The sequence below is a fragment of the Drosophila innubila genome, chromosome X (genome assembly GCF_004354385.1).
Source record: "Drosophila innubila isolate TH190305 chromosome X, UK_Dinn_1.0, whole genome shotgun sequence".
Lineage (NCBI taxonomy): Eukaryota > Metazoa > Arthropoda > Insecta > Diptera > Drosophilidae > Drosophila > Drosophila innubila.
Window position 1 is genome coordinate 29,939,029 of NC_047626.1, and position 26,548 is coordinate 29,965,576.

Here is a 26,548-nt window from a genome sequence, read left to right on the forward strand (position 1 = left end):
CACAGATTTGTGTCTTTGTGTTTTAAGCTATCTCAAATATGAATGTGGATGAAATTTGATTTAGTTTGAGTAAAATTTGGATTTCTAAGAGTTAAAAGATTATCATACACGTATATCTTGATTATATGCATTGCCATTTGTGTTTCTTTATTGGACCAAGATGCTCATCTGACCGAAAGATGCTTGCCTGTTGGGTTACCTGATAGCTGAGAACTCAATTTCCAGTTAGAAAGAGCTATGGCAGCGCTGTTAACAATTGCCTTTGAAATTGCCATTCACTTTATACAGAACTGGTAAGCAAGTAAGTATATTGTCAATTCAGAGTCAACAGCAACAACTACAAACAGCATTTTTCGCATGACAAACAAATCGTGAAAGTAAGGAAAAAAAAAAAAAAGACCAGCAAATCACAATGACAACAAAAAAGCGACTCAATAATAATAAGTAAAAATGTGCAACATTTACCTCTCACATAGCCAGCGATTTGTTGTTGTATGCAATCTGCTCGATCTGCAATTCTTAATTCGCGATTCTCGATTTGTTATTCGGCGAGATTCGCGTATTGCGATTTGGTCATGATTCGGCAGTAGCGAATTCAGCAGCAGCAGCAGCGACTTTTTGCCCGGTACCCAATGGGTATAAAGGGCTCATAAGTTTGTGGCAATGCGAAATAGACATCTGGGCATTTTCACAGTGGCGTCAATAATATTTGAATAGCACTTGTTGTTGGACTGTTTTTAGTAAAAACTTGTCGGAAAGGCTAAAGCCGAGACCCCGACTATATGATTACCGGTTACATACTTTTAGGAGCTTATATTATTTCAAAAATTAAAACAGCCATAGATAGTATGATACATAACAATACTTTTACTTAAATTTATACCATTACTAAGACCAAAAAAAAAAAGCTTTTTGACCTGATAGGGATGCAACAAAACTCGGATCATTAAATAATCCTTTGAATATTCCCAGACTTTAATACATTTTAATATTTAGTTTGTTTTTTTAATTCTTCAGTTTTAATTTTCAACTTTTATTGTTTTATTTAGTTGACATTAATTTATAAATAAATAATAGATAACGTTATGGTAATTACCAAAAATTCTTAAAAACATTAGGTGTGGTAGCTCCTATAGTCTCTGAGATCGAGGCGCATGTTAGAGTATCTAAGGGCCTGGCTACCGGATGTGTCACAGTCGAGTGCACACGACTATGGAATTCTGGCTTGCTTATTAATATTTTTGCAGTAAGTTGGCCCAAAATGAGCGAGGTCAAAAGGAAATCAACTGCATATCGTTTGGCGATCTGCTCTGCTACTTTCCGGCTGATGGGCAATTGAACCTTAAACCTGAATCCACAGACTCAAGACTTGACTTGAGACAATGCAATTTGCATATTAAGACAATAGCAGCGACAAATATTTTTGCATTTACTTTTCTTAACTTGTTTTCGACTATCTCTTTTAGTCTAGGCCTTGGCAAGAGTTCACGACCAACAGTGCAACAGGCCCAGGAATAGGAATAGCAATAGCAATAGCAATAGGAATAAAAGCATGTAGAAACAGAAACAGAAGTAGAAATAGAAAAAGAAACAGAAATAGGGATACTAACAGTGAGAACAAAGGCAAAAGTTAATTGTCCAGCACTGAGAGTTGACTTTTCGGGGAAATTAACACTTGACCAAGAAAGACTAACATTTTCAGGCCCAAACGGAGCAACAAAAGGAGCAACAGCAGCCTGTAAAGATAATATTTATGGGCAAATGACAAGACGACAGAACAGAACAGAACAGAACAGAACGTAACAGAAAACAAAAGCAAATGCCACAAAATATGCGAATGCGAGTGGAGTGTAAGAGTATCTTTTGGTTTTTGCGGTTACTTGTATCTTTGTATCTTATGCCGTTTACTTTATGTATGTGTGTAGGCAGACATTTGCAATTTCATATTGCAAGTCTAGGATGGCCAACAGGACACACACACACACACACACACACACACACACACACATACAGCAGTCCTGGACAGGGACCGACAACGGATCTGGGTCCGGGTTCGGGTCCGGACTTGGTGTTTATTAAATGCTTCGTGGCCAACTCTTGACAAAAGCGAAATACTCTCTTGGGGGGCAGGCATAAAAAACTCGGTAGAGGCCTTAACGACTTTGCCAGTTTCGCCTTTTGGGCTATCTTTCACTTGTTGTGTGGTTGTTATACTGTTTGCATATTTTTTTTCTTTTTAGGTTGTCACATTTATCGCACTTTTATAATTAAAAAGAAAAGAAAGACAGGCAGAGAGAGAGAGAGGAAGTCAAACTAAAAGCGAGCGATAAGCGACAGTCACAAAATATGAAACAACTGGACTGAGATCCGGCATATGGAGGGGAGGAGAAGGAGTAGGAGGAGGAGGGGCAGTCTGTAGAGTCTTCTTCTGGTAACTGCTGCTCCTATCATTTCGCTAAATAATGATAACAATAAACAAAAGCCAGTGCATTGTTGTAAACATTTATTTATTTTCTTCGTTTATTCCCGTTTTTATATTTACTTTGTTGTGTGAGTTTTGGCATCGCTTTTAATAAATTACATATTTATGTATCTTTTGGGTTGGCTTGTCGCCCGAATGAAGCTAGTGGAGGCGGAGACTCTGGCTACCTCTGCGATTTACGTGGCTAGTTGGGCATAATTGTCAACCCCACACTGTGGGCCAAGATTAACAACTTCCGAAATGGCTTTTTTAATGACACCAATTATGAGTTTCTTATCGGAACAGCAGCTGCCCGACAAAAAACCTCGGACACTTCTTCTTCATTTCCAACTTTTAATGAAGTAATTTTTCTCTGCTTCTCATCGAGAAGAAGAACCTGCAGAGGTAATGGGATAAATGGTAGCTTCACATTGTTTGGCTAATACAAATATTGTTACTTTTCAGGTGACTTTTATAAGGGAATCTCGCGACTCGCGACTTTCGTCGCTTTCTTTGTCATTTGTATTCTTGTTGTGGGTTTCTCAGGTTTCTTTTTCTTTTGTTTTGGTTTGGTTTGGTACATACTGTACATACTCGTACATCGCATTGTTTGTAGAATCACCTTTGTAACTGTTTTTTTTTTGTTTTTTTTTTGTAACTTCTGAGGCCTGAGTAGTTGGGCGTGATAAGCAAACAGCAGCTGTTGAGGGAATCAGATGGGCAGCTTTGATAAAGGTGTTGTACTGGCATTAGGGGAGAGAAGAACACACTTGAAAGCAGTGATGACAGTTTAGCATTTTGTGGGCTAGCTCTGGAATATTTTTTTACTGTCAAAAAAATGTAGCCTATTTAAGCCTAAAACGCGAATTGCGTTGATTGCAATACAATATGAGCCCTGGATTTTGGCACACATAATAACTATCTCAGTCCCGATCTGTACGATAAATTGCATATACTATAAATGCACAAAAAGCCAATTTTTAGATGCTTTTAAAGGTGTCTTTACATGCACATTGTTTTTATTAACAAGAACCTTGTTCCAAATTTATATGTTTAATTTGTATTGCGAACACAACAACAATAAACATTTTCTGGATACTTGAGCATAATTTCCGGAGTTAAAAAAGTGGTTTTGATTAGTGACATCAGAAATGACAGAAGTGAACTTCCGCAACAGCAAATGCATTGCAGGCACTAAATTATTTGACAATGTGGCCATAACTTTGAATTGTATTAAGCTATTCAGAATGAATTTCAAGTTGAGCCAAATAAAAGGAAGAAGAATTATAAGATGTAGACGTTATAATTAATGCATGCCTATTTAAATTAAATATAAAAAATAAAACAAGAACTGTAATGGTTTTTTCGCGAGTCTTTAAATCTAGTTTTTTTGTTAGCCGATTTTATATAATTTTTTAAATACAAATTTTGAAATAACAATTACTTGCTGGTTTAAAAAAAAAGTCGAAAAATAACTATTAACTTCAATATTTATTTTAAAAATTTAAAATATATATTAATTTTAATTTTTAATTTAAAAATTAAAAATAATTATTAGTTTCAATTTTTATTATGAAAATCAAAACTAAAAATTGAGTAAAAGTTGAATGTAAATATCCTTGTGAATCAAGTGGCGTATTTCCAAAATCTAGAAAAATTTATAAAGTGTGACTCAATACTTCTTGTGATACATTTCACGACCTTAAAGAACGTATATTAAGGAAGTTAAAGGTATTGTTATTTACACTGGATTTCTATTCTTCAATTTTTATAATAGAAATTGACAAATAATTTTTATTTTTAATTTTTATAATACAAATTGAAAAAAATTAATTTTTTTTTTGTAAAAATCTAATATAATATTTACTATTTAATTTTTTTATAAAAATTTGTACGTTGTCAATTTTTTTAAATTCAAATTCCCTGATCTAGCCTAAGCTAGCATATCTTTTTCCAACCTAGCCTACGTTTATTGTCAAGTTCTGGCAACACTGCTTGAAAGATGTACACTTTAATTTTTTACTGAATGCTCTAGCATATCTTTTATATAAGCTATTTTCTTTGGAGTCTCTTTGAGACTCTTGACAATTTCCCAGCTGAATTGTCAATTGAACATTCAACTTAATCAGATGCTTCACACCTTTCACTGCAACTGCAACTAATGAGCTGGCTCATTAAAATATTTGTCTTCAAACACTTGAAAATCAAATAGCTTGGTCAAGAGTAGCCCCAATCATATTTGTTTACAATGGCAATATCAATTTGTTTTTACTATTAATTTGAGCTCTTGTCTCTCTTCTCCTTCTTAATTTGCGCTAATGAAGCCAATGTCAGTCAGTCCATTTGTCCAATCGTCCAATGGCTCAGTGGTTCAGTGGTTCAATTCCTTGCATTCATTGGAGCCTTCAATTGTGCAATGTCATCAGAGTCGAGGTGTCGAGACTGCTTGATTAATTAAATGTAATTGAGTTTTAATAGGCGCATTGAGCTCAGCGAAAAATCCAATGTACCTCTCTCTCGCTCTCTCTCTATCTTTATCTCTTTCTCTGTCGTCGCTTATGTGATGCGGGTGAAGGTCGCGTGGGTGCTTCTGAGAAGATGCTGTGGCACCAACAACAACAACTCATTAATGACTTAACTCAACTGTCGATTGGGAAAGTCCCTTGCAGACCTTTAGCTCTGTGTGAGCCATCAACTCTTGGCTATGGGCCATCAACTCAGCCATTTCAGCTTTTGGCCCTCGAGTCGCGCTTAACAATCACTTAGCGCATTATTAAAAACGCTTTTTGATTGCGCTTTGGCGTGTTTGGTCTTCGGTTGTCGGCCGATTGAAATCGATAGGCGTTGCTTAGCCAAGTCGCCTAAGCCAAAGAGCTATGCTGCCATCAGCGGACACTATGCAACACACTCAACTACATACTATGAGATATTCACTAGCAGAGCACTTTAACTCTGTAATATTTAAAATTGTAAATTGATATTATTCAATCTAATAACAAAAATTATATTTAAATAATATAATTGCATTGGCGCTGTTAGAGATTCGTAGAACACCTCTGTATAAGTAATTTCAAATATTAATCAAAGTCTTAAAATTTCTAAAATGCAATTGAAAATTAAATTTAAATTTCAGTGAACCTTAATTCATTGAACTGAAAAAAAAATCAAATTTTTAATTTGAGCTAACATATTTCCAGCCACTTGTAGAGTATTTGATAGTCAATGCTTGCAGCTGTGTGTGTGTGTGTGTGTGTGATTTCCGTCTTGACTTTAATTGACCATGGCCAAGAAGTCGCACTTGGAAATGTCTCAATCAAAAGATACGGCAACCCACGGTAAATCTACATAAATTTTTCGTTACTCGCTTTGTTGGTGTTTTTGTTGTTGTTGTTGTTGTTGTTGTTGTACACATTTGTGGGTTCGAAAAATCGAAGAAACCGAAACTTTTTCTTTTGTTTTTTCGTTTTTCTTTTCGAGACACACCCCGCACATAAACTAAGTGTGGTTGTTGTGATAGTTGTGGATAATTTGCATTTGATTATGGGTGTTGGTGTTGTTGTAATCGTTGTTGTTGTTGTTGTTGCTGCTGCTGCTGCGAAAATTGTTCCGGCAAATGTCTTTGATTTCTAATCTAAGCTGTTAGATCTTGTAGAAGCAAGATTAAAGAACGAAAAGCAGCTGTTTTTTTTCTTTTTTCTTTGGACAAGGGTCTTATGATACTTGATCTGGGCAAATGTCTCGATGAAGTTGTCAATGTTATTATGGACGTACGTGATGGAGAAAGAGGTGGGAGCAGAGGAATCTATACATAACATGCCGCTAATAAGCTCGTTTGTGGTCCAAAATTAATAACACCAACCATGGGGACATTGCTAGAAGAACTTTGACAACGAGGCCAAAATTTATGTAGCCCAATGAGAAAAAAAAAAAAACAGACATCGACAACGACAACGAAGAAAAGCAGTAACAACAAGAACGAGCAGGATGGTGAAGGCGACCACGAGAAATGACAAAAGGCAACTCAATAACAATAAAAATAACAAGATGTCATAAAATGAATAGCCAAAGAAATAACAAGTACAACAAGGCCGAAAGCAAAGCATCAGCCGAAAAAAGAAGAAAGTCAAATAAATAAATGAGTGCATAGCCAGAGGAAAGTAGGAAAGCTGGAAAGCTGGAAAGCTAACCAGAGTTGAGAGCTGTGACTTAAGGGGAGGCAGTGCATCGGATGAGAGAGAAAGGAATCGTGCCGAAAAAAAAGGATAATTACGTGCTCAAGATTTTTATGCGCCCCATTCAATAATAAAAAAAAGACAGAAAGAGAAAAAGAAGCCATATTAAAGTGAGCCTAACTCACGAGCGGAATGCGGGTGAAGTTGGGGTTGCTCTGGGCTGGGATTGGGCTTGGGTTTGGGTTTGGATTCGGATCTGGGTTTGGGTTTGGGTTTGGGTACAGCGCCCTGGGCAAATAAACAGCAACATAAACAAGATATAGGCAAGTGCTAAGCACCCAGGGAACAACCACCAAAATAACGGCAAAGATACATAAGTATATAAACGAGTACTCGTACTCGAGTATAATACAAAATTTGTCAAATGAAAATATTTTGAATGCTCTGAGCAGTCGAGATGAGTATCTATCCAACTAACCATGGTCAAAAGTGCTTGACTAGACATTGTTGTTGTTGTTGTTGCTGTTGCTGTTGCTATTGAATTTTCCCCTTTTCCCGTTTTTATTCGCTTCGATGAATTAATCTCGTTGTCTTTTAGCGCCTGTCAGAGACCATTCCACCACCACCATCATCTCGAGATACACAAAAGCCAATGTCGAATCGAAATCTTGCCAAAAGTTAAGGAAACGCTCAACTTGTCAGGCAGAATGAGCTTACACTGAGCAGCCATAGGTCTATTTCTGTCCATTCGTTGGCTTGAAACCCTTTTTGGCTTTACCTTTCACACAGGTACGTCAATCCAAGATAACCACCGTCGACAACCACATGTCAAACACAGAGGGGTGGCTCATCTCTCCAGCCGACGCAGCAACAACTTCAATTTCCAAAAACATACTTTTGAAGTATTTGTTTAAAATTTAATTAAGAATTACTACCCAAAATAACATTGGGTACGTTCACCACGAAACATGCTCCCTGATCAAGTATCACAAACATTTTATACTTGTGATACTTCCTGGTGAACGCTATGATACATTTTTCCGCCAACGCACTATGGGAAAAAAGTCCGATATTTTTTGCATTTAATTAAAATTTTTTGTTGTAAAGTATCTTGAAAACTTTTTGATTTTCTAAATCGGAATACTCAGGATAAAACAAATATAATTTTACTAGATTTTTCGGGACTACCCTTTATGTTTGTGGGTCGATCAAAGTCAGTTGATTTAGAGTTGCCATATGAACTGAAATTGCGCGTTAAATTTCCTTGCAACTTGCAGCGCGAATTGTGTTTGTTTTATTAACATAGGAAAACAAGTGTAAATATGAAATTAAAATGTATCTTTAATTAGTTGTAAGAAAATTTCTTTCAGTATTTGTGTTTAATAGTGCAATTCTGCACTGTGTTGTTCACGCGTATTTTTAGCTCAAAACTTATAAATTTGTTCATGTTCCGTGGAGTATTACTTTTGTACATCACGGTGCATCACAAGAGTTTTGTTGAAAGGCTTGTAGCTTAACCATCTAGAATCAGATGTCATTTATAAATGTTGCCCGTCTTAAAAAAAAAGAATGAAATTCTCATTAGTCTAACTGAGGTTCATGCCAATTTTCAACTCTCTAGCTTTACAATTGGAGTTTATGCAAAAATATCGGGCTTTTTTTTCCCATAGTGCAACGTTAATGCTAGGCGTTGAAAACAGCTGATAGTAAAAATTATGAAATTAAATGAAAATTATCGTATTGCTTTTAATTAATAAAAATTTATGGCAGATGATTGAGAAAACGGCTGTACATTGATACCAAAGAAAACTTTCGATAAATATTTATTTATTTTCGATAAAAACAACTGATGGTATCAGAACATTTGCACAAAGGAGCAATCGTTTTTTACGATGCATGCTCAGGTATCATGATACACCAAATTTGATGTCAGTCTCGTTTACCAGAAAAATCAGAGGTATCACAAAAATCATCAGGGAGCAAGTGTGCCTGGTGAACGCGACCATCGGCAGAAAAGTCATCTAAATTTGATGGAATGCGGAATGGGGACTGCGTGAAGTGAGCAATGCTGTAAAGACTGTACATCCCAATTGCTTTTACAGTCTGAAATTTTTGAATCTAATCTAAAATAGCTAAAAGTAAAATAGTAAAGTAAAGTAAAGTGATAAAAAAAAACAAATGTTCTTAAATCAAAATTTTGGTCTCAGAACTCAGATTTTTGGTTAAAAAATGCGTCGAGAATATAAAATTCTTAAGTTAAGAGAACACATCTTGAACATTTTAAATAAGACCAAGTTCTTATATTATGAATAAATGTTCATAAAATTAAAATCAAAAAATAAAATAAAACAAATTATTTTTAATATTTATAATTTTTTTTACTTTTAAATTTTGATTTAATTGCATTTTATTCTGTTTTTGTAATTTTATAATTGTTATTTTAATTTGTTATTAGTGGAATTCCAACCGCCGCCTACTGCTTCACAACTGAAGCGGTTTCTCTAACCAGAGCGCCACGGGCCACCATTTGTTTGATACGAAATAACAATTTAAGATTTTTATTCTTATGTTAAGATTTTTTGGATTAATAATCTTAGTTTTAGTAATTTGGTCCTGAAATAATATTATTTTAAGAACAAAATATTTAAGATGAATGTTCTTGATTTTAGAAGTTGGTCTTTTTTTTCAGTGTACGTATATTATGGAGCATCGATTTGTATGGGTCAAAAAAAATTTTTTTAATAACCTGTAAGATAACCTGTAACTACAAGTTGGTAACAAATTCGTATTCTATCGTCAATTATAAAAAGTCTTTACGAAGCTCTAAAATAAATTACTAGTCCCCGCTTTTTGAGTTGAATAATGTAATAATTTAATTCGAAATTTTAAGCATGCACTATTAGCATATCTTTAGTGTTTTTAGTCCGATCCGAACATGATTAAAATTAAAACTTGTTAGGACCAGGACTTTCAAAATCAAAGACTAATTGTCCTTAAAATATAATATTTGTCCATGCATGGACTAAAAACACAAAATTTTTCAATCTAATCGACTGACTGTTGTATAATTTATTTCCAACAAGCAACACAATCGGATCAATAATGTGAACGAGTCCTGAATTTGCTTATAAATCAGATTCATAAAGAAAACCCAAGAATATAGAACCACATTCTAATTTTAAAAATTTTTCGTATTGGAAAACTTCATGAAACGTTATTTTTACAATAACGATTTCAACGAACAAAGAATTATTGGCACGAAGTTTGGTAATTTCAGCTCTATATCTTTACAATATCTACATAGATGTTCAAGAATGCGGACATGGCTATATACTGACTCGGCTGTTGTTGCTGATCAAGAATACATTTACTTAACGGGGGTCCAAGATGATTTTTTTCGGAATGCTACGTTAATTAAAAAACTTTGGCAGCTTTGGGTTAATTACTTTGCTGACCGAAGGCGAGGCGAAACACCTGCTATAACCACAACTCGTTCGATGTGAAAGTATCATCGTCATCATGGGCATTATTATCACTATCATTACCAACCGGCCATTATAATTATCGTGTTCAACGTTTTCCACTCGCTCGACAGTTTCAGTTTTAATTGCTTTTGACTTTTTGCTTAACTTTCAATGTGTTTGAGGCAAACTTCATTCGAGTTGATTTTGATTTAAATAAATTCACTTTTTAGACCCTGTTTTTTATTAGGTCTATTTGGCTATTTGTTTGTTTAATGTCGTTGTTGTTGTTGCTGTTGCTGTTGCTTATGCAGCCTCTGAGGCTTGGCTGCCGCAAATGTTATAGACGTCATTTGTGTGGGGAACGATAAGGGGCGTTATATAGTAGTATTTGGCCCCCAAAACATGTTGCAATTCGGTCAACTTGGCGTCAATGTTGGCTAATGAGCTTTTTATTTGACAGAGGTCTGAGTGTGCATTTGCCACACAGGCCCCAATTCGAGCTACCTGTCCCCCCCAGTCATGTACATACATATAAAAGAGTATGTCCCTTTGGCACGCCTATTCCCATTGCTAACCCCAATTCCCAAGCGATTTACCATTCCCAGCTCGACACAAATTGTGTGTTAAAGTCTTGTGATTAAACAACTTTGGCACCTGCTTGGCCCGCTGCATTTTGATTGCACCTCACACTTCACACCTACGCCAGCGTTGACTTTAACGTCGCCGTCGCAGTCGCCGCACAGTGGGACATTAGGGCGGGAAGGCGGTACAAAAATCATTTTTTCAATGAAAGCCATTGTAAAAGTAATAAATGCAATCGATAGAGAAATCTTCAAAGATTACAAACCCAAAAGGTTTCACTTCACTTGTTGACTTTTTATCCCAGCGATGTTTAGAAAAAGCACTAAAATAAGGCTATTTTTTGACTTTAATGGAATAGAACTTCTCATGGACTCCTTTGGACTCCATCCCACTACTACATTGGTCTATGGTAATCAATTCTCTAACTAAATAACCCTGCGTCTAAGGAAGTTGTAGAGCAAAAACTGATGCAGCCTCGCAATAAAATGGTGATAGAAAAATGTTAAAAAAAATGTTTTTTTTTTATTAGCGTAACAAAACTATTTTAAATACTAATTAATCCTGTGAAATAGATGAAAAAAGATTGAAATGTATATTTTGGGCAAAAAAACATTATTTTCTTTTTAAATTTTACATGTAAAATGTAAAATATGCACTGAGAATATTTTTCAACTTTGACCGAAAACCCTGAATCAACCAGTGGGTCTATCACGCAGTGCAAATTTTAAGGCTTAAGAAGTTTTTTATCAAATACTTTTTTAATTTTTGAAATATCTTTATTGGTTTGAAAGATATGATTTTTGGACAGCAAAATCAGAGATTGTCCCACTGTGCGCCGTCGCAGTCGACTGCAGTTTCTTTGCATATGGCGGGCGCTCCACCTTGTGGGCCACTTGCGCAACTTGTTAGCTGTTTGCCTCATTTACACTTTGTGTTGTTGTTTTTCTCCTTTGAGTGCGGGATTAATTTGCTCGCTGACAGGCGGGAGAAGATGAAGACAGAGACCACCAGAGACCCCAAGGCAGCCATGGATATAAAAGTCCATGATTAAGTGGCTAGCAGATTATGTACATACATATTCACACATACTATACATACAATATTCTCTTCTGCAGCGATTAGTTTTGTTCTTCGGCAATGTATTTAATTGTGCTAGTGATGTAGATCCAAACATACATCGAGTCTAAAATCGTACTGTAAAAATCACCTATGAAAGAATCGAATTGTCGATTCATTAACAAATTACACCGAGTCATATGAATGGCATTAATTTTGAATAAAATATTTGTAAATCGAATTTCAATAATAATTATTTCTCATAATAATGAGATTTCTTGTATCACTGGTTGACATTAAGCATTTTCAGTAAACAACTTCGACACCTTATTGCAAGTCTACACTTTGTAACATAGTGTACTGTTTAGCGATATGAGTTTAGTTTTGCACGTGAATTTCTGATTGTAAATAATGAAAAAAAAACAAAATATCTGGTTTTGAGTCAGAAATTTAATATTTATCAAAAACTTGCCTTTGTGTTCGCTTTTTACTTAGGGTATTCACTTAACGTACCAGATATCACAACAATAACTTGTATTTGAAAATTTCATTCCAGGCTGCTAGACCTTTGACCCTTGACTAAGAAAAGTCAGCTGCATATGTAAAGATGATAATGTTTAATTAAGTATTGAAAGTCTTAACAACAACTGTTTAATGCAACACGACACAAAAGCATTTTTTTGAATTGTTCGAAAATTTACGAATGCAACTGACAAATTATTATTTTGAAACCCGGAACAACAACAAAATGAATGGCATTTTTATATTTTACAAATATATAAATCGTGAATAATGGGCGCAGAGTATTAAAATAAATAAATTTATTTATTGGAAGTCTCCAGACTGGAGGAGTTGCACGTGTCCAGTAATGCACATGTGCCATTTGCCATGCTGCAACTATCAAGTGAATACACTAACAATGTGTTTAAATAAATAGTCGCCGTCATCACTAGCCCAAAATGTATGAATAGTATTTTGTAGTAATGTAAATCCAAACTTTAGATCGAGTATTATATCGAAATAAAAAAACGCCATAAATATGTATCGACTTGTCGATATATCGGAAAATAGTAGATAGAGTTGCAAATATCGAAATTTTTCATAAAAAAAATTTTTTATTTGAAAACGCAATTGTAATCACAAAATACATGCGTACTTTTATTAAAAATCTTATTTTTCTAGCATCGCTTTCATATTTCATTCAAATTTTGGCAATTTGGTAGGTTAGGTTCAACGAAAATTGAGCGACCAAACTCAATTCTTCATATTAGCTACGTTGAACAATCCCCAGTGAGTTGTCGATTTTTCATGTAAATCGTTTTAATCAACTCGATAGATAGTCAAAAAAAAATCCTCGAGTTAAAGTACTCGATAATCGCTGCCGCGAAAATCGAGTTGTCGATATTTCGATATATTTTTAGATTACTAGTATTTTGTTATTACTGAGTTTTGCTTGTGCGTCTGGTTGGCTCAGCTAGTCGAAACTTAACGGATTGAGCACTGGGAGCAGCAGGAGCAAAGTCGTGTCCACAGCTGATGTGAATCAACAATTTGATACCGATTAAGGGGTTATTTGTCCGGTTTTATCCAACTTTTTAGTTGAGAGCGGCTCAAAGATACAATAACATTTTCATCATCTGGTCTGTGGGCTGCACATTGCGGCATCGGCATCGACATCGACATTAGCAAAAGCCACAGCTACGGCAGCAACATCATCAGCGGCACAATGAAAGGGGCATGGGTAGAGGGGAGGGTGGCATGTTGCATGTTCAAGTGTGTGCAGTTGAAGTTGCAAGTTGGTAGCTGCTGGGCAGCCGACGCCTTGAAAGCAGCCAGCATAAGTCAACACCATGTGTTGTAGTTGTAGTTGTTGCAGTTGTAGTTGCGAGCATAAATCTGTTGCATGTTGTAAATGTTAAATGCGACGGCAACGGCAACAGCAACAACAACAACTACAACAACAACAACGACGTAGACGGCTTTCATCTGAGCTGCATCTTTGGCGAATTTGCGCTTCAATGCGATTTATTTGCCCGTTGTTTGTAATGCCATTTATTGGTGTTGTTGCTGCTATTTGTGTTGCTGCTGCTTCTGCTGCTGCTGCTGCTGCTGTTGATGTTGCTGCTGTTAAATGCTTATTTACATTACGTTTAGCGGCACTTGACGGGTGGCTCCTTCGGCTTCGGCTTTGCCTTCAGTTACAGCTACAGTCACAGTCGCAGTAACAGTCGCAGTCGCAGTCACAGCTCTAACTGCAACTGCAACTCCATTTCCAAGTGGCAGTTTCGCATGTTTCGCTTGTTAGGGCGGCAACTTCCCAGCAAAGGTAAAAAAAAAGTTGCTGCTGCAGAAATTTTGATTTATGTCGGTGCTGTTGCTGTTGTTGCTGGTTTTTTTCAGTTTTATATGCCATACTTATCATTAGCCAAGCACACCGCGAGGGCAACTTTATTAGTTTGTCTGTTTTTAAAGATTGCAAAATAACAGTAATACATATATACATACATATGTCGGACTGTGATAGGAATTTGTTATGAAATTGCGAATTCATTCAATATACATCACCTTAAAAACAAAATATATCTCCCATTTTAATTAATTGATTTAATTTCTTTTAAGGAAATTCCTAAAAATAAATATCTGACCCTCTTGAAATATGTAAATAATATATGTCAAGATCTTGCTAAACAACATTTTCTACGTTTTTAACTACTTTAATTCGATTCTTTTATTGACAATAAATCGAATTAAATAAATGGATTTTAATGAAAAATCAGCCACTAGAGTTTTATAATTGCTTTTTCTCATTTACGTGCAAATTATTATTATTTGCAGAGAGCAACAAAAATCATAGATTTTAATAAGTCTTGAGAATTGCACATATACCATATCCATAGAGAAATTTGTGAATTAATATTAAATTTTAATATTAAATTTTTTGTTAAATGAGATTTAGTTTAGATTTACTTTACTAATTGTTAGTTTAGTGGCAACCCACGCACATATATTTTTTTATACAGATGCGCAGAGTCACAACTTAGAGTCATGATATACCATCTTCAGCAGACGGTAGCTATGGCCAAGTAGCTGTTGTGGTTTAGTTGTCTATTGTTATTTTCTTAACGTCGATGTTTTTGTTGTTGCTGTTGCAGTTGTTGTTGCGCATGAGCAACTTTAGACTCGGCATCAGACCAAAAACGAATGTTGTCCCCGTCTGGCCAATGCCTTAAGCGTGTATTCCCAGTTTTGATTTAACATTTCACATATTGCATGGAAAGAAAGAGAGGCAGTGGGAGGATCGGTGGTAGAGAGGGAGGAGGGAAAAAAGAAGCTGGAATTTAAAATTCAAAAGAATTGTTTGCCACGGCGCAAATGCAACAGCAACAGCAACATCAACAGCAGCTGTGCAACAACGACGGAGACACACGGGGGGGAATTTGGGGTGTAACAGATGCTGTTGCTATTTATATACAAATTTATTAGCAACAGAAATAATTAAATAGATTCCGTGAAAGAGTCGAGACCAGACCCGAACCGTGCCAGCCTAAGTCAACCAGACCTGACCAAGACACTGTTGCGACTTACATCAACTGAGAATTCATCTTCATCTGCATCTGTAACCAGCAACAACATAACGTTTGTTTAGACATTTTTAAGTTGTGCCTGGGGCTGATGTTGACATTTGGGCAGCTATTTGTTGTTGTGCAGCCACACTGACAGCTTCTTATGAAATATTTAGTGTGCCTGCCCTGCCAGGCGCCATGAAGTATGCAACAATCTTTTATGCCGTTTATACTCAAGATAGCCAGGCGAGATTGGGTGGTCGAAAGAGTGACCCAAGCCCCTGATCCAATTAACTGCTTACACAAAACGCAAATAGCCAGACAAACAGAGAGACTGGAGAGCGGGTCAGACAGACATGGACAACAAACATTCATAGACATAGACATATGCCCGGCTCTAAGTAATAACAGTAAAAATCAACGCACGTCATTCGTCCTGATGTCCTTACGGCTGCCCTATGGCTACACTCGAGTACAAACACACAGACATATATATTTTATACATATAGTATTTACAGAGATGGAAAAAATTCAAGAAACGACATGCTTTTTTTCATTTCAAATAAATTATTTGAATAAATTAAACTCTTTGTCCTGATTGACTGACTGACTGATAATTGTGAAGCCGAAATTGTTTTAAGTTTCTTGTTTCCTTTTTCATAAAAGAATTATGTAAAATTTTCTCTTACATAAAGTTTATAGAATCCCGTGACTTTGTTGTAATTTGAATCAGGGACCGTAATCATTAAAAGGTATATTATAAAAATTACTTGGAAATGATTATATTTAAATTTTATATGTTTTTCATCAAGATTAATCATTATTCTTATCTTTTTTTTTATTTTTGAATTTTTTTTTTTTTTATCAAAAATAGTGATTGGTGTAAATGGTGTAAGTTTTATTAAATTACCCAAAACTAACGATTATCATTGAAAAAAAAACGTAAAAAATCGGAAATTTTAAAATCATGGCGGAAATGAGATTGTAAAATTATAAAGATTTTAGTGTAAATCATTATTTTCTAGGACAATTATAAGTTGGTGTTTTTTTATATTAAAAACAAAAAATCATTAGTTACGGTGCCTGTAAATAAGTATTTTATAACAATTTTGAATTTAACAAAATTTTAATTTTTCGGAACAAGATAAAAAAAAAAATGTACGGGTTTATTTTTTTTGCCATCACTGTTTATATAGTCTATAGGCAGAGACTAAGTACCCCACTCTGTGTTCCATAGACGCCTTCGCTTGGCTACCTTTGGAATGCTCTTGCTTCGGCTATACCGACTATATTATACCCTTTTGGTGGGTGTTATAGCTTTGTGACGATATGTGTATCGCTTTAAGGGAAACATGTTGATAATGACGACTAGTTGTCCTTCTGTTCTTATGCGAACTAGACTCTTAGTTTTGAAGCTAACTCGATGAAATTTGGAACATGCTCGACTTTTTGCTGCTGGTAGAATATACGTCGGAGCCGGATCACCGGATCATATAGCTGGTATAGGAACGATCGGTCGAAAATCAACCTTTAGCATAAAAAACGTTTTTTGGTTTTGGGATATCTCAACAAAACTTACGGAATATACATTTGGTATTGTTGTATATGTTTCGAACGAATTTGGTGCAAATTAGTCGACTACATCATATGGCTGTCAAAGGAACGATTGTTCAAATATTAAGGTTTAGTATGGTTTGGTATGAAATGTTCCGCATTTACTTTAGTTATGCCTTAAGTTCTTAACCAAATGAACTTAACTATTTATTGGCTCATAATGACGAATCTTGGTCTAAAGTTGTCCAATGCTGAAATATAGAAAAACGGACATAAAAGACCCAAATAGCAAATAAAATAATATGAATTGAATAAATCTATGAAGGGCATTTAAGTTTCGTTAAAGTCAAAACTGTCCTCTGGTCGACTATTTCTTGTGTTACTGTGTATTAATGTGAGTGCGTGCGTGTGTGTGTGCGTGTGTGTGTGTGTGCGTGTGTGTGTGTGCTTGAGCTTTGACTACCTTTCTTCTTACTCCTTTCTGCTGGCGGCTGACTCGACTGGTTGATGGCCAGGTTACCTTTTGCTTTTGACGTGATCTGATGAGCCCGACGCTTTTGCTTTCGCTTTGACTTTAGACTTAGCTTTGGCTTGGCTTTAGCATTGGGGTTGGCCCGCATATGTAACGTTATGTGCATAAAAAATAATCATAATCACTTGAAAGCCCAGCCAAAGCTAAATCCGCAGCACCAGCGAGGGTGGGGGGGTGAAACGAGTGGGGGTTGAAGGCAAATAAGGGGTCGGGATTGCGGGGGCTGATACAGGGGCGACATAGCTTGGAGCGCTTTGAGCACTTTGCCTCCAAAATAAATAAAACATAAATTGCAACAAAATAAAGCAACAGTCAAGTGATTCTGACTTTGAGTCGTTTGTTGGTCCATGTTCCAGGACATTGTTTACTGACTTGTTTCCTTATTAAAAATATTGCTAAGTGAATTTGGCACCAAAAAAAAAATAAAAACAAGGACAACTGGACAAAAATGCATAAACATTAAAGAAATGCAAACATGTCGCAGGTATGAGCCATAAAGCATGTACCAAGGACAGGGAGAAAAAGAATCTCTGTATCTGTGTATTAATATGTGCCCATGAGTGCGAGTGTGTGTGTATGTGTGTGTGTGTGTGTGTGTTAGCCAGTAAATCAGAACGTATGGCAATGACAGCCTCGTCACAGACAGCGGCCACCATGACGAATGGCAACACAGGTCTCCAAACTGCCCAGCTCCCAGTGCCCAGTGCCCAGTACCCTTAGTCCCCTTAGTCCCCTCAGTCCATGATGCTGATGCTGATGCTGCTCCCATCTGCTTGATATGCCTCGAGGCTCTGGTTTTTTGCACTGAAGTGCGCATTTGACAAGCCCAGTAAACAACAATTAAAATGACAACGGGGCGAGATAGAAAAGGCGAAAGGATTTTTTTCCCATTTCGCTTTCTTTGCTGTTGCTCCTCTTGCTATCGACGTTGTTGTCCACAGCGGACAAGTGAAAAGCTCCGAAATGTAACTGATGAAATCTGACAATGAACCAGACGAGATACGACGGTAACGTAACGAGTCCTGCTCGAAATTATAGCCACAGGACATGCAGGACACACAAAGCAGCGAAATCAGCGCCAGAGCCGCAGACACACAATGTGGCAAACGGGCCCAATCAATGTTAAAAATTCGGACTCCTTCTCGCTCTCCATTCTCTCCATCCGGCTCGATATAAACATTATTTTTTTTTTTTTCAACAATATAGAGAGCTACTCGTATTGCAAGCAAATAACTTGAGGACATGACAATGCAATTTCGGGCGAATGTTCAAAGCAAATCAAAAATCCATCACAGAATAGTTAAATTCTCCAAGCAGCTCATGATCCTTGCAGGATGAGATATTTAACAAGTGCTTAGCTGTGATTTATCCCAAAGAATTGAGTTTTATCTTATATCCTTGCAGGGGATGTTAAAATAATGTCAAAGAAAATAAGACGCATTCACAATGAAATAATAATAATATATTCTTAATAAGGTTGATAGTAAATATTTAAACACAGAAAACAGATGTTCATAAGGATTATCATTTAATGTAATTTGGTTTAATTACCTTCAACTTTACTTTAACTAGGTATTTATATCTACATAATCTTGTTACAATAAAACTAATAAGACAAAATGCTTAAAATGGATCAAAATTTAAAGAACTTTTCAGAATACTTATCAAATTTATTTAGAATATAAAAACAAAATAAACTTATTTTTTGGATTCAGTGGATTGAATTACTACACTTTTTGCAAGTGTAGTTCCATCGAAATATGTACATATTTAAGAAGCCATTGTCAAATTAATTGTTTGTATTAATTTACAATCATTAATAAATATCATTTAAATGAAATGCATATACCAATCAACAAAATCTGTAATAAAGTATTTGGCTTTTGTAGATAAATCCCTTTAAATTCCCATCGAAATTCATTTGCACTTAAGCAATTAATTAATTTTGCAAGGTCAATTCACAGTCAGTAAGACATGTTTAATACTATTTCGTGTTATTTATGGTTTGATGAAGCGAATGAATGAATGAATGTTATTATATTATCAAATTTCCAACAATATGATGGCCAATAATGCTTTAAGCTAACATATTATGTGTACTTTAAGGAACATGTTGAAGCATAAATCATATCAGTGCTTTTAATTACTATAAATATTTATTTTTGGCTCGAACTGGTCTAAATTTATAGTACTCATAGAGCAAGAGATGAAAACAAACACAAAGTTTGATATAATTGGCATCGGTTCTATAGCCTTGAAGCATACGCTTTATGAAAGCTGACGCATAGTTCCACATTTATTTATGTATACATATGTACATACACGTACAATACATACATACATATGTATATATAGTATGTTATATGGGCGCAGCGGTCGTTGATTCATTTTATTGGACAAATTGTTTGGCTAATTTGCACGGCATTTGGCTAAAAGCCGTTGGCACATTTATCATGACGCTTTCAGTATTAGAACGTCCATCAGAGACGTCAGTGGGGCTGTCAGTGGTGGCGCATCCAGAAGAGGCAGAACAACTATTTATAGTCTGCGCCACACGGCGTATGAGTAATGTCTTGATTTGCCAACGGCTTAAGATTTAAATTTATTTATCGGCCGACTGCTCATTCAACCCAACCCAACCCAACTCAACCCAACTCGACTCAACTCAACTTAATTCAACTCATCTCATCTGCGTCTATTTTAAATTTAGATGCCTTGAATTTTCTTTTATTATAATGCAGCACAAACTATTTTGAAATCTCTGCGAGTTGCTTTTCCTGTTGTTCTCCTTCCCATTTTTGCTCATTTAATTTTTCGCAAATCTTTTAGCGCCTGTTTTGTGGCATGATATGTGGGCACAGTTTGATAGCCAGCAACTGTGCGGACCTGGAACTGCAAAGGAGGCGACGATGTGAGCAAGCAAAACTATGTTGGGGGTGGGGAGGGGCGTGGCGTCGCGTCGCATCGCGTGGTTTGAGGCGGAAAATTGTGGGCCATCGTCTGGCTTGGCTTGTATTTTAATTATGATGAAGTGCTGTTAATGTGCGTTTGATTGGCTCTGATGTTGCGTCATGTCAAATGGGGGCCACCCTTTGGTTTTATGTAGTTGTAGTTGTAGTTGTAGTTGATTTGTGGGCAGCCCGCAAAGGTCAAGGTAAAATTGCATGGCTATGCATTTGCCAGCTGATGCAGTTTTAAGAGGGGATTTTCCCTAGCAACTTTCTTTGCCTGACAAACTCGCAATAAATTTTCGCACTACCTAACCCATTGTTTTTCCAATCAAGTCTTAATCTGGGCTTGATCTTTCAGCTCTCCAGTTATCACAGTGTTTTTCCCTGTTAAAATATTTCTGCTTATTTAGGCTGTCGGATTAAATCAAGTAATTGAAACCCATGCGAATTCTTTTCTATTATAACGAACATAGGACATGCAAATATTATCACAACGAGCCGTTAGTTATTATTAGTTGTTGCTAATAGTAATTACACTTACACACACACACTCCTCTCTTTAGGTGCTAAACTGCAGCCCCTTTTCATGTGATTTTCATATGCCGGCAAATCTGGCAACGCAAAAATTTTCCAATTTTCTCCGGTTTTTTTTTGTTTTTGGTTATTTGTTTGCCGAGGCTAGGCCGGTTGTTGTTGTTGGTTGTAATTGCCGGGAGTGTTTGCTGTTGTTGAGGTCACATTGAACGTCAAAAGCAAAAGTTGGCAGCGTTAATTTCGTTTGCCCATAAACATGCAACATATGTGTTGCATGGAAGGCAGCGAGGGAGGGAGGGAGGTAGTGAGGTAGGAAGGGCGTACCGGTTCGCAAAAGGGTCGTCCGTGTGTCCTGCACTGCATTTGCAACCCTAATAAAGCGCAGCACACGTGCTGCCTGCCCCTGATAACAGTCGCGCCTCCGTCTGACTGCCTGACTGTCTGACTGCCGGTCCTGTCCTGCCTGAGTCCTGACTTGGCCCAGCCTGCTTGTCACGGTTGGCTGGCCTGCGGACCCCGGAACCCGTGATTTATGCACTAAACAATCGTCCGTCCCTTTTGCAAAAAATGCAGTTCTCATTGTTGCTGTTGCTGTTGCTGCTGCTGCTGCTGTTGCTGTGGCATGTTTGGCATGTGGCATCCACGCGAGACATGCAAGGAACATGCCACTTGCAGCAAGTGCCACAAAAACATTGGCACATCGTTCACAAGGCCAGCGCGAAAACAGATAATAGCACAGATATGGCCAAGAATAAGCAGGCTTGAAAACTGGCGATATTAAATCTTGGTACACTCGTACACGCGGCGATATAATGAAAGCATATGCAAACCCTCCCCTAATAGGTATTGCTCCTGGTTTCGAAACTCGACTCTTTTTATTTTTATTTTTATTTTTATATTTTCGAAAATGCTTATCAAATTAATTTCACTTTAATTCGCGTTTATTGTTCGAGTTCAGCGTGAGTTTAGAGGGTTAATTGTGTGAGTTTATTTTAGACAGTTCTATTTTCATCTCACTCGCACCGTAATTCAATCTCTCGCTCTAACTTTCTTCGGGTATTGGGATTGATTGCATGTTTGTTGTTTGTTGTTTGTTTGCCTGTTGTTTGCAAAGGTAAAAGGTAAAGTCTCGATTGCCTACAACAAGAGACTGTCGAAAATGTGCGCGAGGGTTGTTCCAAGACTTGCAAATTGATTGAAAACGCTCTCGTTTATGTGCTGCGTGCTCTACACGTGTCCGGAGTTGTTCAATTATGTCTAAGCCAAATCCGCAGTACAAACATTCCCCCATCTCACATTCTTACCTCTTACCTCTTACAGGGGCTCGGTATTTTCGTTTATGTACCGCTTAAAATGAGCATCAGTTCCCCCCTTTTGGGTTCGATGCAACCCCCGCGCAAGTGAAATGCCATCACCAATTTTAAGACGAAAACTAAACACACGCGACTGGCGACGTCGCGACGTCAGAATTGAAATTGAGTCGTTTAAGCCGTCCACACTCGCCCCTTCCTCCACCCACTTACAACCATTCACCCCACTCATTCCATTCACCCCTCCGCAATCAGTGTCCACAATAGCAAGTCAAAAATCCGCCTGGGCAGGAATTATTCTTGCTTTACAAATGGAACGACTAAGTCAGTAGATGAATTGCTTCTGCCTATCAAATTATTCGATTGTGTAGATTATAAAAAAAGTTATACCTGAGAAAAAATTGAAACAATTGTTACTTCCCCATCTTCAGTAACTACACTGAAAAAAAGGACCAACTTCTAAAATCAAGAACATTCATCTTAAATATTTTGTTCTTAAATAAGAACATTTTAAGACCATATTAATAATACTAAAAATATTAATCTAAAAAAATCCAAATTTCTTAATAAAATACTAAAAATCTTAAATTGTTGGGAAAGTATAAATATGTTATATTTCATATAGAATAAATGGTGGAAATCTAAAATTTCTTAAGTTTTTAATTTTAATTTTAAGAACATTTGTTCTTAAACTTGGTCTTATTTAAAATGTTCTCAAAACCAAGATGTGTTTTTTTTAAATCTTTTTTTAAAACATTTTTTTAATCAGTGCACAAATCCGATATATCGTTTTCTATCGATTATAAATACAATCCCATTTCGGCTGCTAATACTTTTTATTTTCCTTCATAAATAACAATAATAAAGTGAAAAAGTTATAAGAACTATCAAACGTTCATTTAAATTACAAAAAAAGCGTAGTCTTAAGAAAATTTCTTTTAAAAAAATCACTTTTAGAATAATATTTTATCAGAATATTGAAATAAAAGATAATGTAAGCAGATTTATAAATTAACCTTGTGCAATTTATTCAACGATCACACAGATAAATATATGCGAAAAAGAAAGAAAGAACTCAAAAAGTTTAGGAATGAAAATGCGAAAATTTAAATAACTTTCAAATTTTAGATGAGTTATAACAGATTTTCACAGATACAGGTCGTTTTTCAAATTAAAATACTCATTCTACGTTAAATTTGCGGAATTCATTTGAATTACGTGTATGAATCTCGACATACCAATGCCAGTTTGTATTTTGAATTGGAAACAAATAAAATATAAATAAATATATATTTTTTGATTCTGTTTCATGGTAAACATTGCCCGTGTAACCCACTTTAGCTTTTAAGGGCTCTTAAAAGCACTTACACATAAAATATTGATTTGCATGTATTATTATTATACGATATGCATTATTAAAATCCGAGGATAAACTCTTATGTTAGAATTTCCTGAGTAAATAAGGTATTTTCAATGAATATGAACAATATCCTTCAATTAATAGTTAAGAAATACACATAAACAAAGTTGATAGGCAATACTTCATATTTTGATTAATTTAATAATAATTTGTAAAATATCAAAAGATAAAATTTTTAATTGAAACGATTGAAGCGAAGTCGGAACAATAAAAGCTGATATCAAATATATTATGTTGATTTTCTTCAAAAATGGAATAAAATATAATAAAATATTTCTCAGTGTATTGTTGCACTTACTCTTGCACTCGTTGGCATCACGGGCAGTAGCTCGGCCCCAGGGGCGATCAAAGTGGAAGGGCTTGCAGCGTTCGCAGTCGCGTCCGGCCGTGTTGTGGCGACACTCGCAGCTTAGTTGGCCGTTCGAGTCGTGGGAACATTTGGAGGCGTGGCCGTTGCACTTGCAGCGTCCGCCCACAGAGAAATCGGAGACGGCATAGTGCAGTCCTGCAGCGGCAACTGAGTGCGAGTGCGAGTTAATGGCCTCGATGGTGTTGCCACCCAGTTGCACGCTGTATTTGCCGGTACGAAGATCTGCAGGTGAGTCGATGGCGAGCAAAGCTTGCGGATCAGGCTGCTGCAGGCGGTGGAAGACAATGCGTATATCCGTGGCCGTCACCCAGTCCTGGAGCACAGGCGAGGCGTCCAGGTCCCGAGCCGAGGGTCGACCCTCCAGTGTGCTGAAGGCAATGCGGGAGGCGAGTCCACCACTGCCATCATGATTATGTCGATGGGCGTCACTGCAACGCGGCTCCTGCTCATTGTGCTTGGTGACAGTCGTCCGACTGGGGCGTCCAAAGAGGCGTCGGCACTGTGAGCTGTAGTACTGGAAGGGTTGCCAACTCTGGCCGAAATCGGAGCTCTTGTAGATGACCAGGGAGTCGGGACGCGGTGCTCGCGGACAGAACTGCAGGCTCACATAGGTCAGCTCATACTTTTTGCCCAGGGATAAGGTCAGGGTTACATTGTCACCGCCAGCAGCTCCTCCTCCTGCACCGCCTCCTGGGCCGCCTTGCACAATGGGCGCCGATCGCCAGCAGGTGACATTATTGGAATTGTTCAGATCGGTGAGGGCGCGTGGCGGAAAACTGTTTGCCTCACAGCTGTGGCACTGCAGCTCATTGGGAGTGGATGAGGATGCGGCACCGGTGGCAGCAGTTGTGGCACGTATCGGATCTTGGTACTCGCAGTAGCGTTGCGGCTGATGCTCGCCGCATGTGCTGCTTGCCACAACGGGGGCATCGTAGGCGGCGTTAACAAAATCCGGGATGCAGTGACGCGCCTTGTCATAGTCGTAACAGGGATCCTCTGCCGGCGGCATTGCAAACATTTTCAGATAAGCATCGTTCGGTATCGCCGACACGCAAATCGCGCCCAAAGTCAAGAGAAACAACACTGCACGGCGTTGCATGTTGATGTTTTAAATTAAACACTGCTCACTTTGCACTTCGCACAAATCACACACAAATCACACACAAATCACAAATAAAAAAATTGTTTAAATAATTGTAGTAAAATCACGAATTTGTTTTGTATTTTATAAGATAAAAGATTCTTTGCCTGGCGCCTTCTGAGCAGCACGCGCAGGCGTTTCTCGCGATTATCTCTCTGTCTGTTTTCAGTGTGGGCTAAGCGTTTTAAATCGCGCTCGAATCGCGTAGGCTGGACAGCATTCGTCGTTGTTGTCGTCGTCGTCGGCGTCGTCGTCGGTCTTCGTTACGTCAAGTCGGGCTGCCAGTTCACAGTCGACTGTGTAATCGTCGTTCACGAAGCGCGCGCGCCAGCCACGAAGTCAGCGGCTGTGTGTATGTGTTTAACTTTGTGCTTGTGTGCGTGCTGGTGTTGCAGCGTTTGATCGCGTCTGCATTGGTCTTATCAACATTTGTTGCTAAGAGCGCACAGCATCTCAGCATCCACATTGTTGTAGCGAAGCGGTTATTGCCTGTGGATGGCTGTCAACTCACCACGACGCGTCGCTCTCTCTTATATTGCGCTCTCGCTCTCTCACTGACACTATCTGTGTACCTTGTGGATAAGATTTTGTTTGCGCAGTTGTTGATGCTTAGCAACATGTTTGCTTGCAGGTGGTTGCTGTTTCTAGTGCAACATTTGTTGCCAGTGCTTCTGCATGAGTTCGCAATTATTTTATTGCCCATTTGGCGACACATTTTGAAGCATGTTGCTGCCGCCGATGCTGATTGTTGTTTGTTGTTTTTATAGCCATCAAATGGCGTCCAGCCCGTGCACACTGCAAATCAAAATAAACCAAACGCAGCCACCGAATGTGGCACGCAAAGTAGAAGGCGTTACACACACACACACACACATGGCTTGTGTTTGCTTTTCGATTGCTATCGATGATAATGAAGTCGCCAAGCCGCTGCTGAGGGCTGAGTCCTAAGTTATTAACTTGTCGTTAATGAAAATCATCAATTTTTAACAGAGGGATGGAGAAACGCGTAATTACGTGATACGAGTCTGCGATGGCTTCATTAATGCTGCTGCTGCTCCCTTAGTCGCTTTTGTGTTGCTTGCCTCAGGTTGTTGCAGCCACTGCCTGTGCCTCACTGATAAGCGCTTCACTTTCGTGTACCTCGCCTCCTACCAACAATGTACATATGTATATGTATATGCCAGTGACCATATGCCATTGTTTGTTTTGGCTTTTGTAATTAGCTGTTTAGGCTTTAGGCGTGGCGTAGGCGTTAGTGTGGGCGTGATATTGTTAAGCATATACCAAGCTTAACGCTAATTGTTCAACTTCTTAAATTGGCTCAGCTGCTAATGTGAATTTTATTTATTTATTTTTTTTGAATTTTAAGCTTTTGTCCTGTGAAAACCTACATATCAAGAATTATCGAAGAATTATAACTGTACAATTATCGTATTAT

The 26,548-nt window shown here is 37.4% G+C and overlaps 1 protein-coding gene across 2 annotated transcripts in view; it reads right to left on the minus strand.

The window, feature by feature from the left end:
- The window catches only part of LOC117793599 (netrin-A), a 66,683-nt gene extending 41,287 nt beyond the window's left edge, over nucleotides 1–25,396 (minus strand). For both annotated transcript variants that reach the window (XM_034633960.1, XM_034633961.1), the window contains exon 1: nucleotides 23,898–25,396. In XM_034633960.1, the coding sequence (XP_034489851.1) occupies nucleotides 23,898–25,068 (1,171 nt within the window). In that variant the 5' untranslated portion in view covers nucleotides 25,069–25,396. The remainder of the gene's footprint in view (nucleotides 1–23,897) is intronic.
- Nucleotides 25,397–26,548: the final 1,152 nt, after the last annotated feature.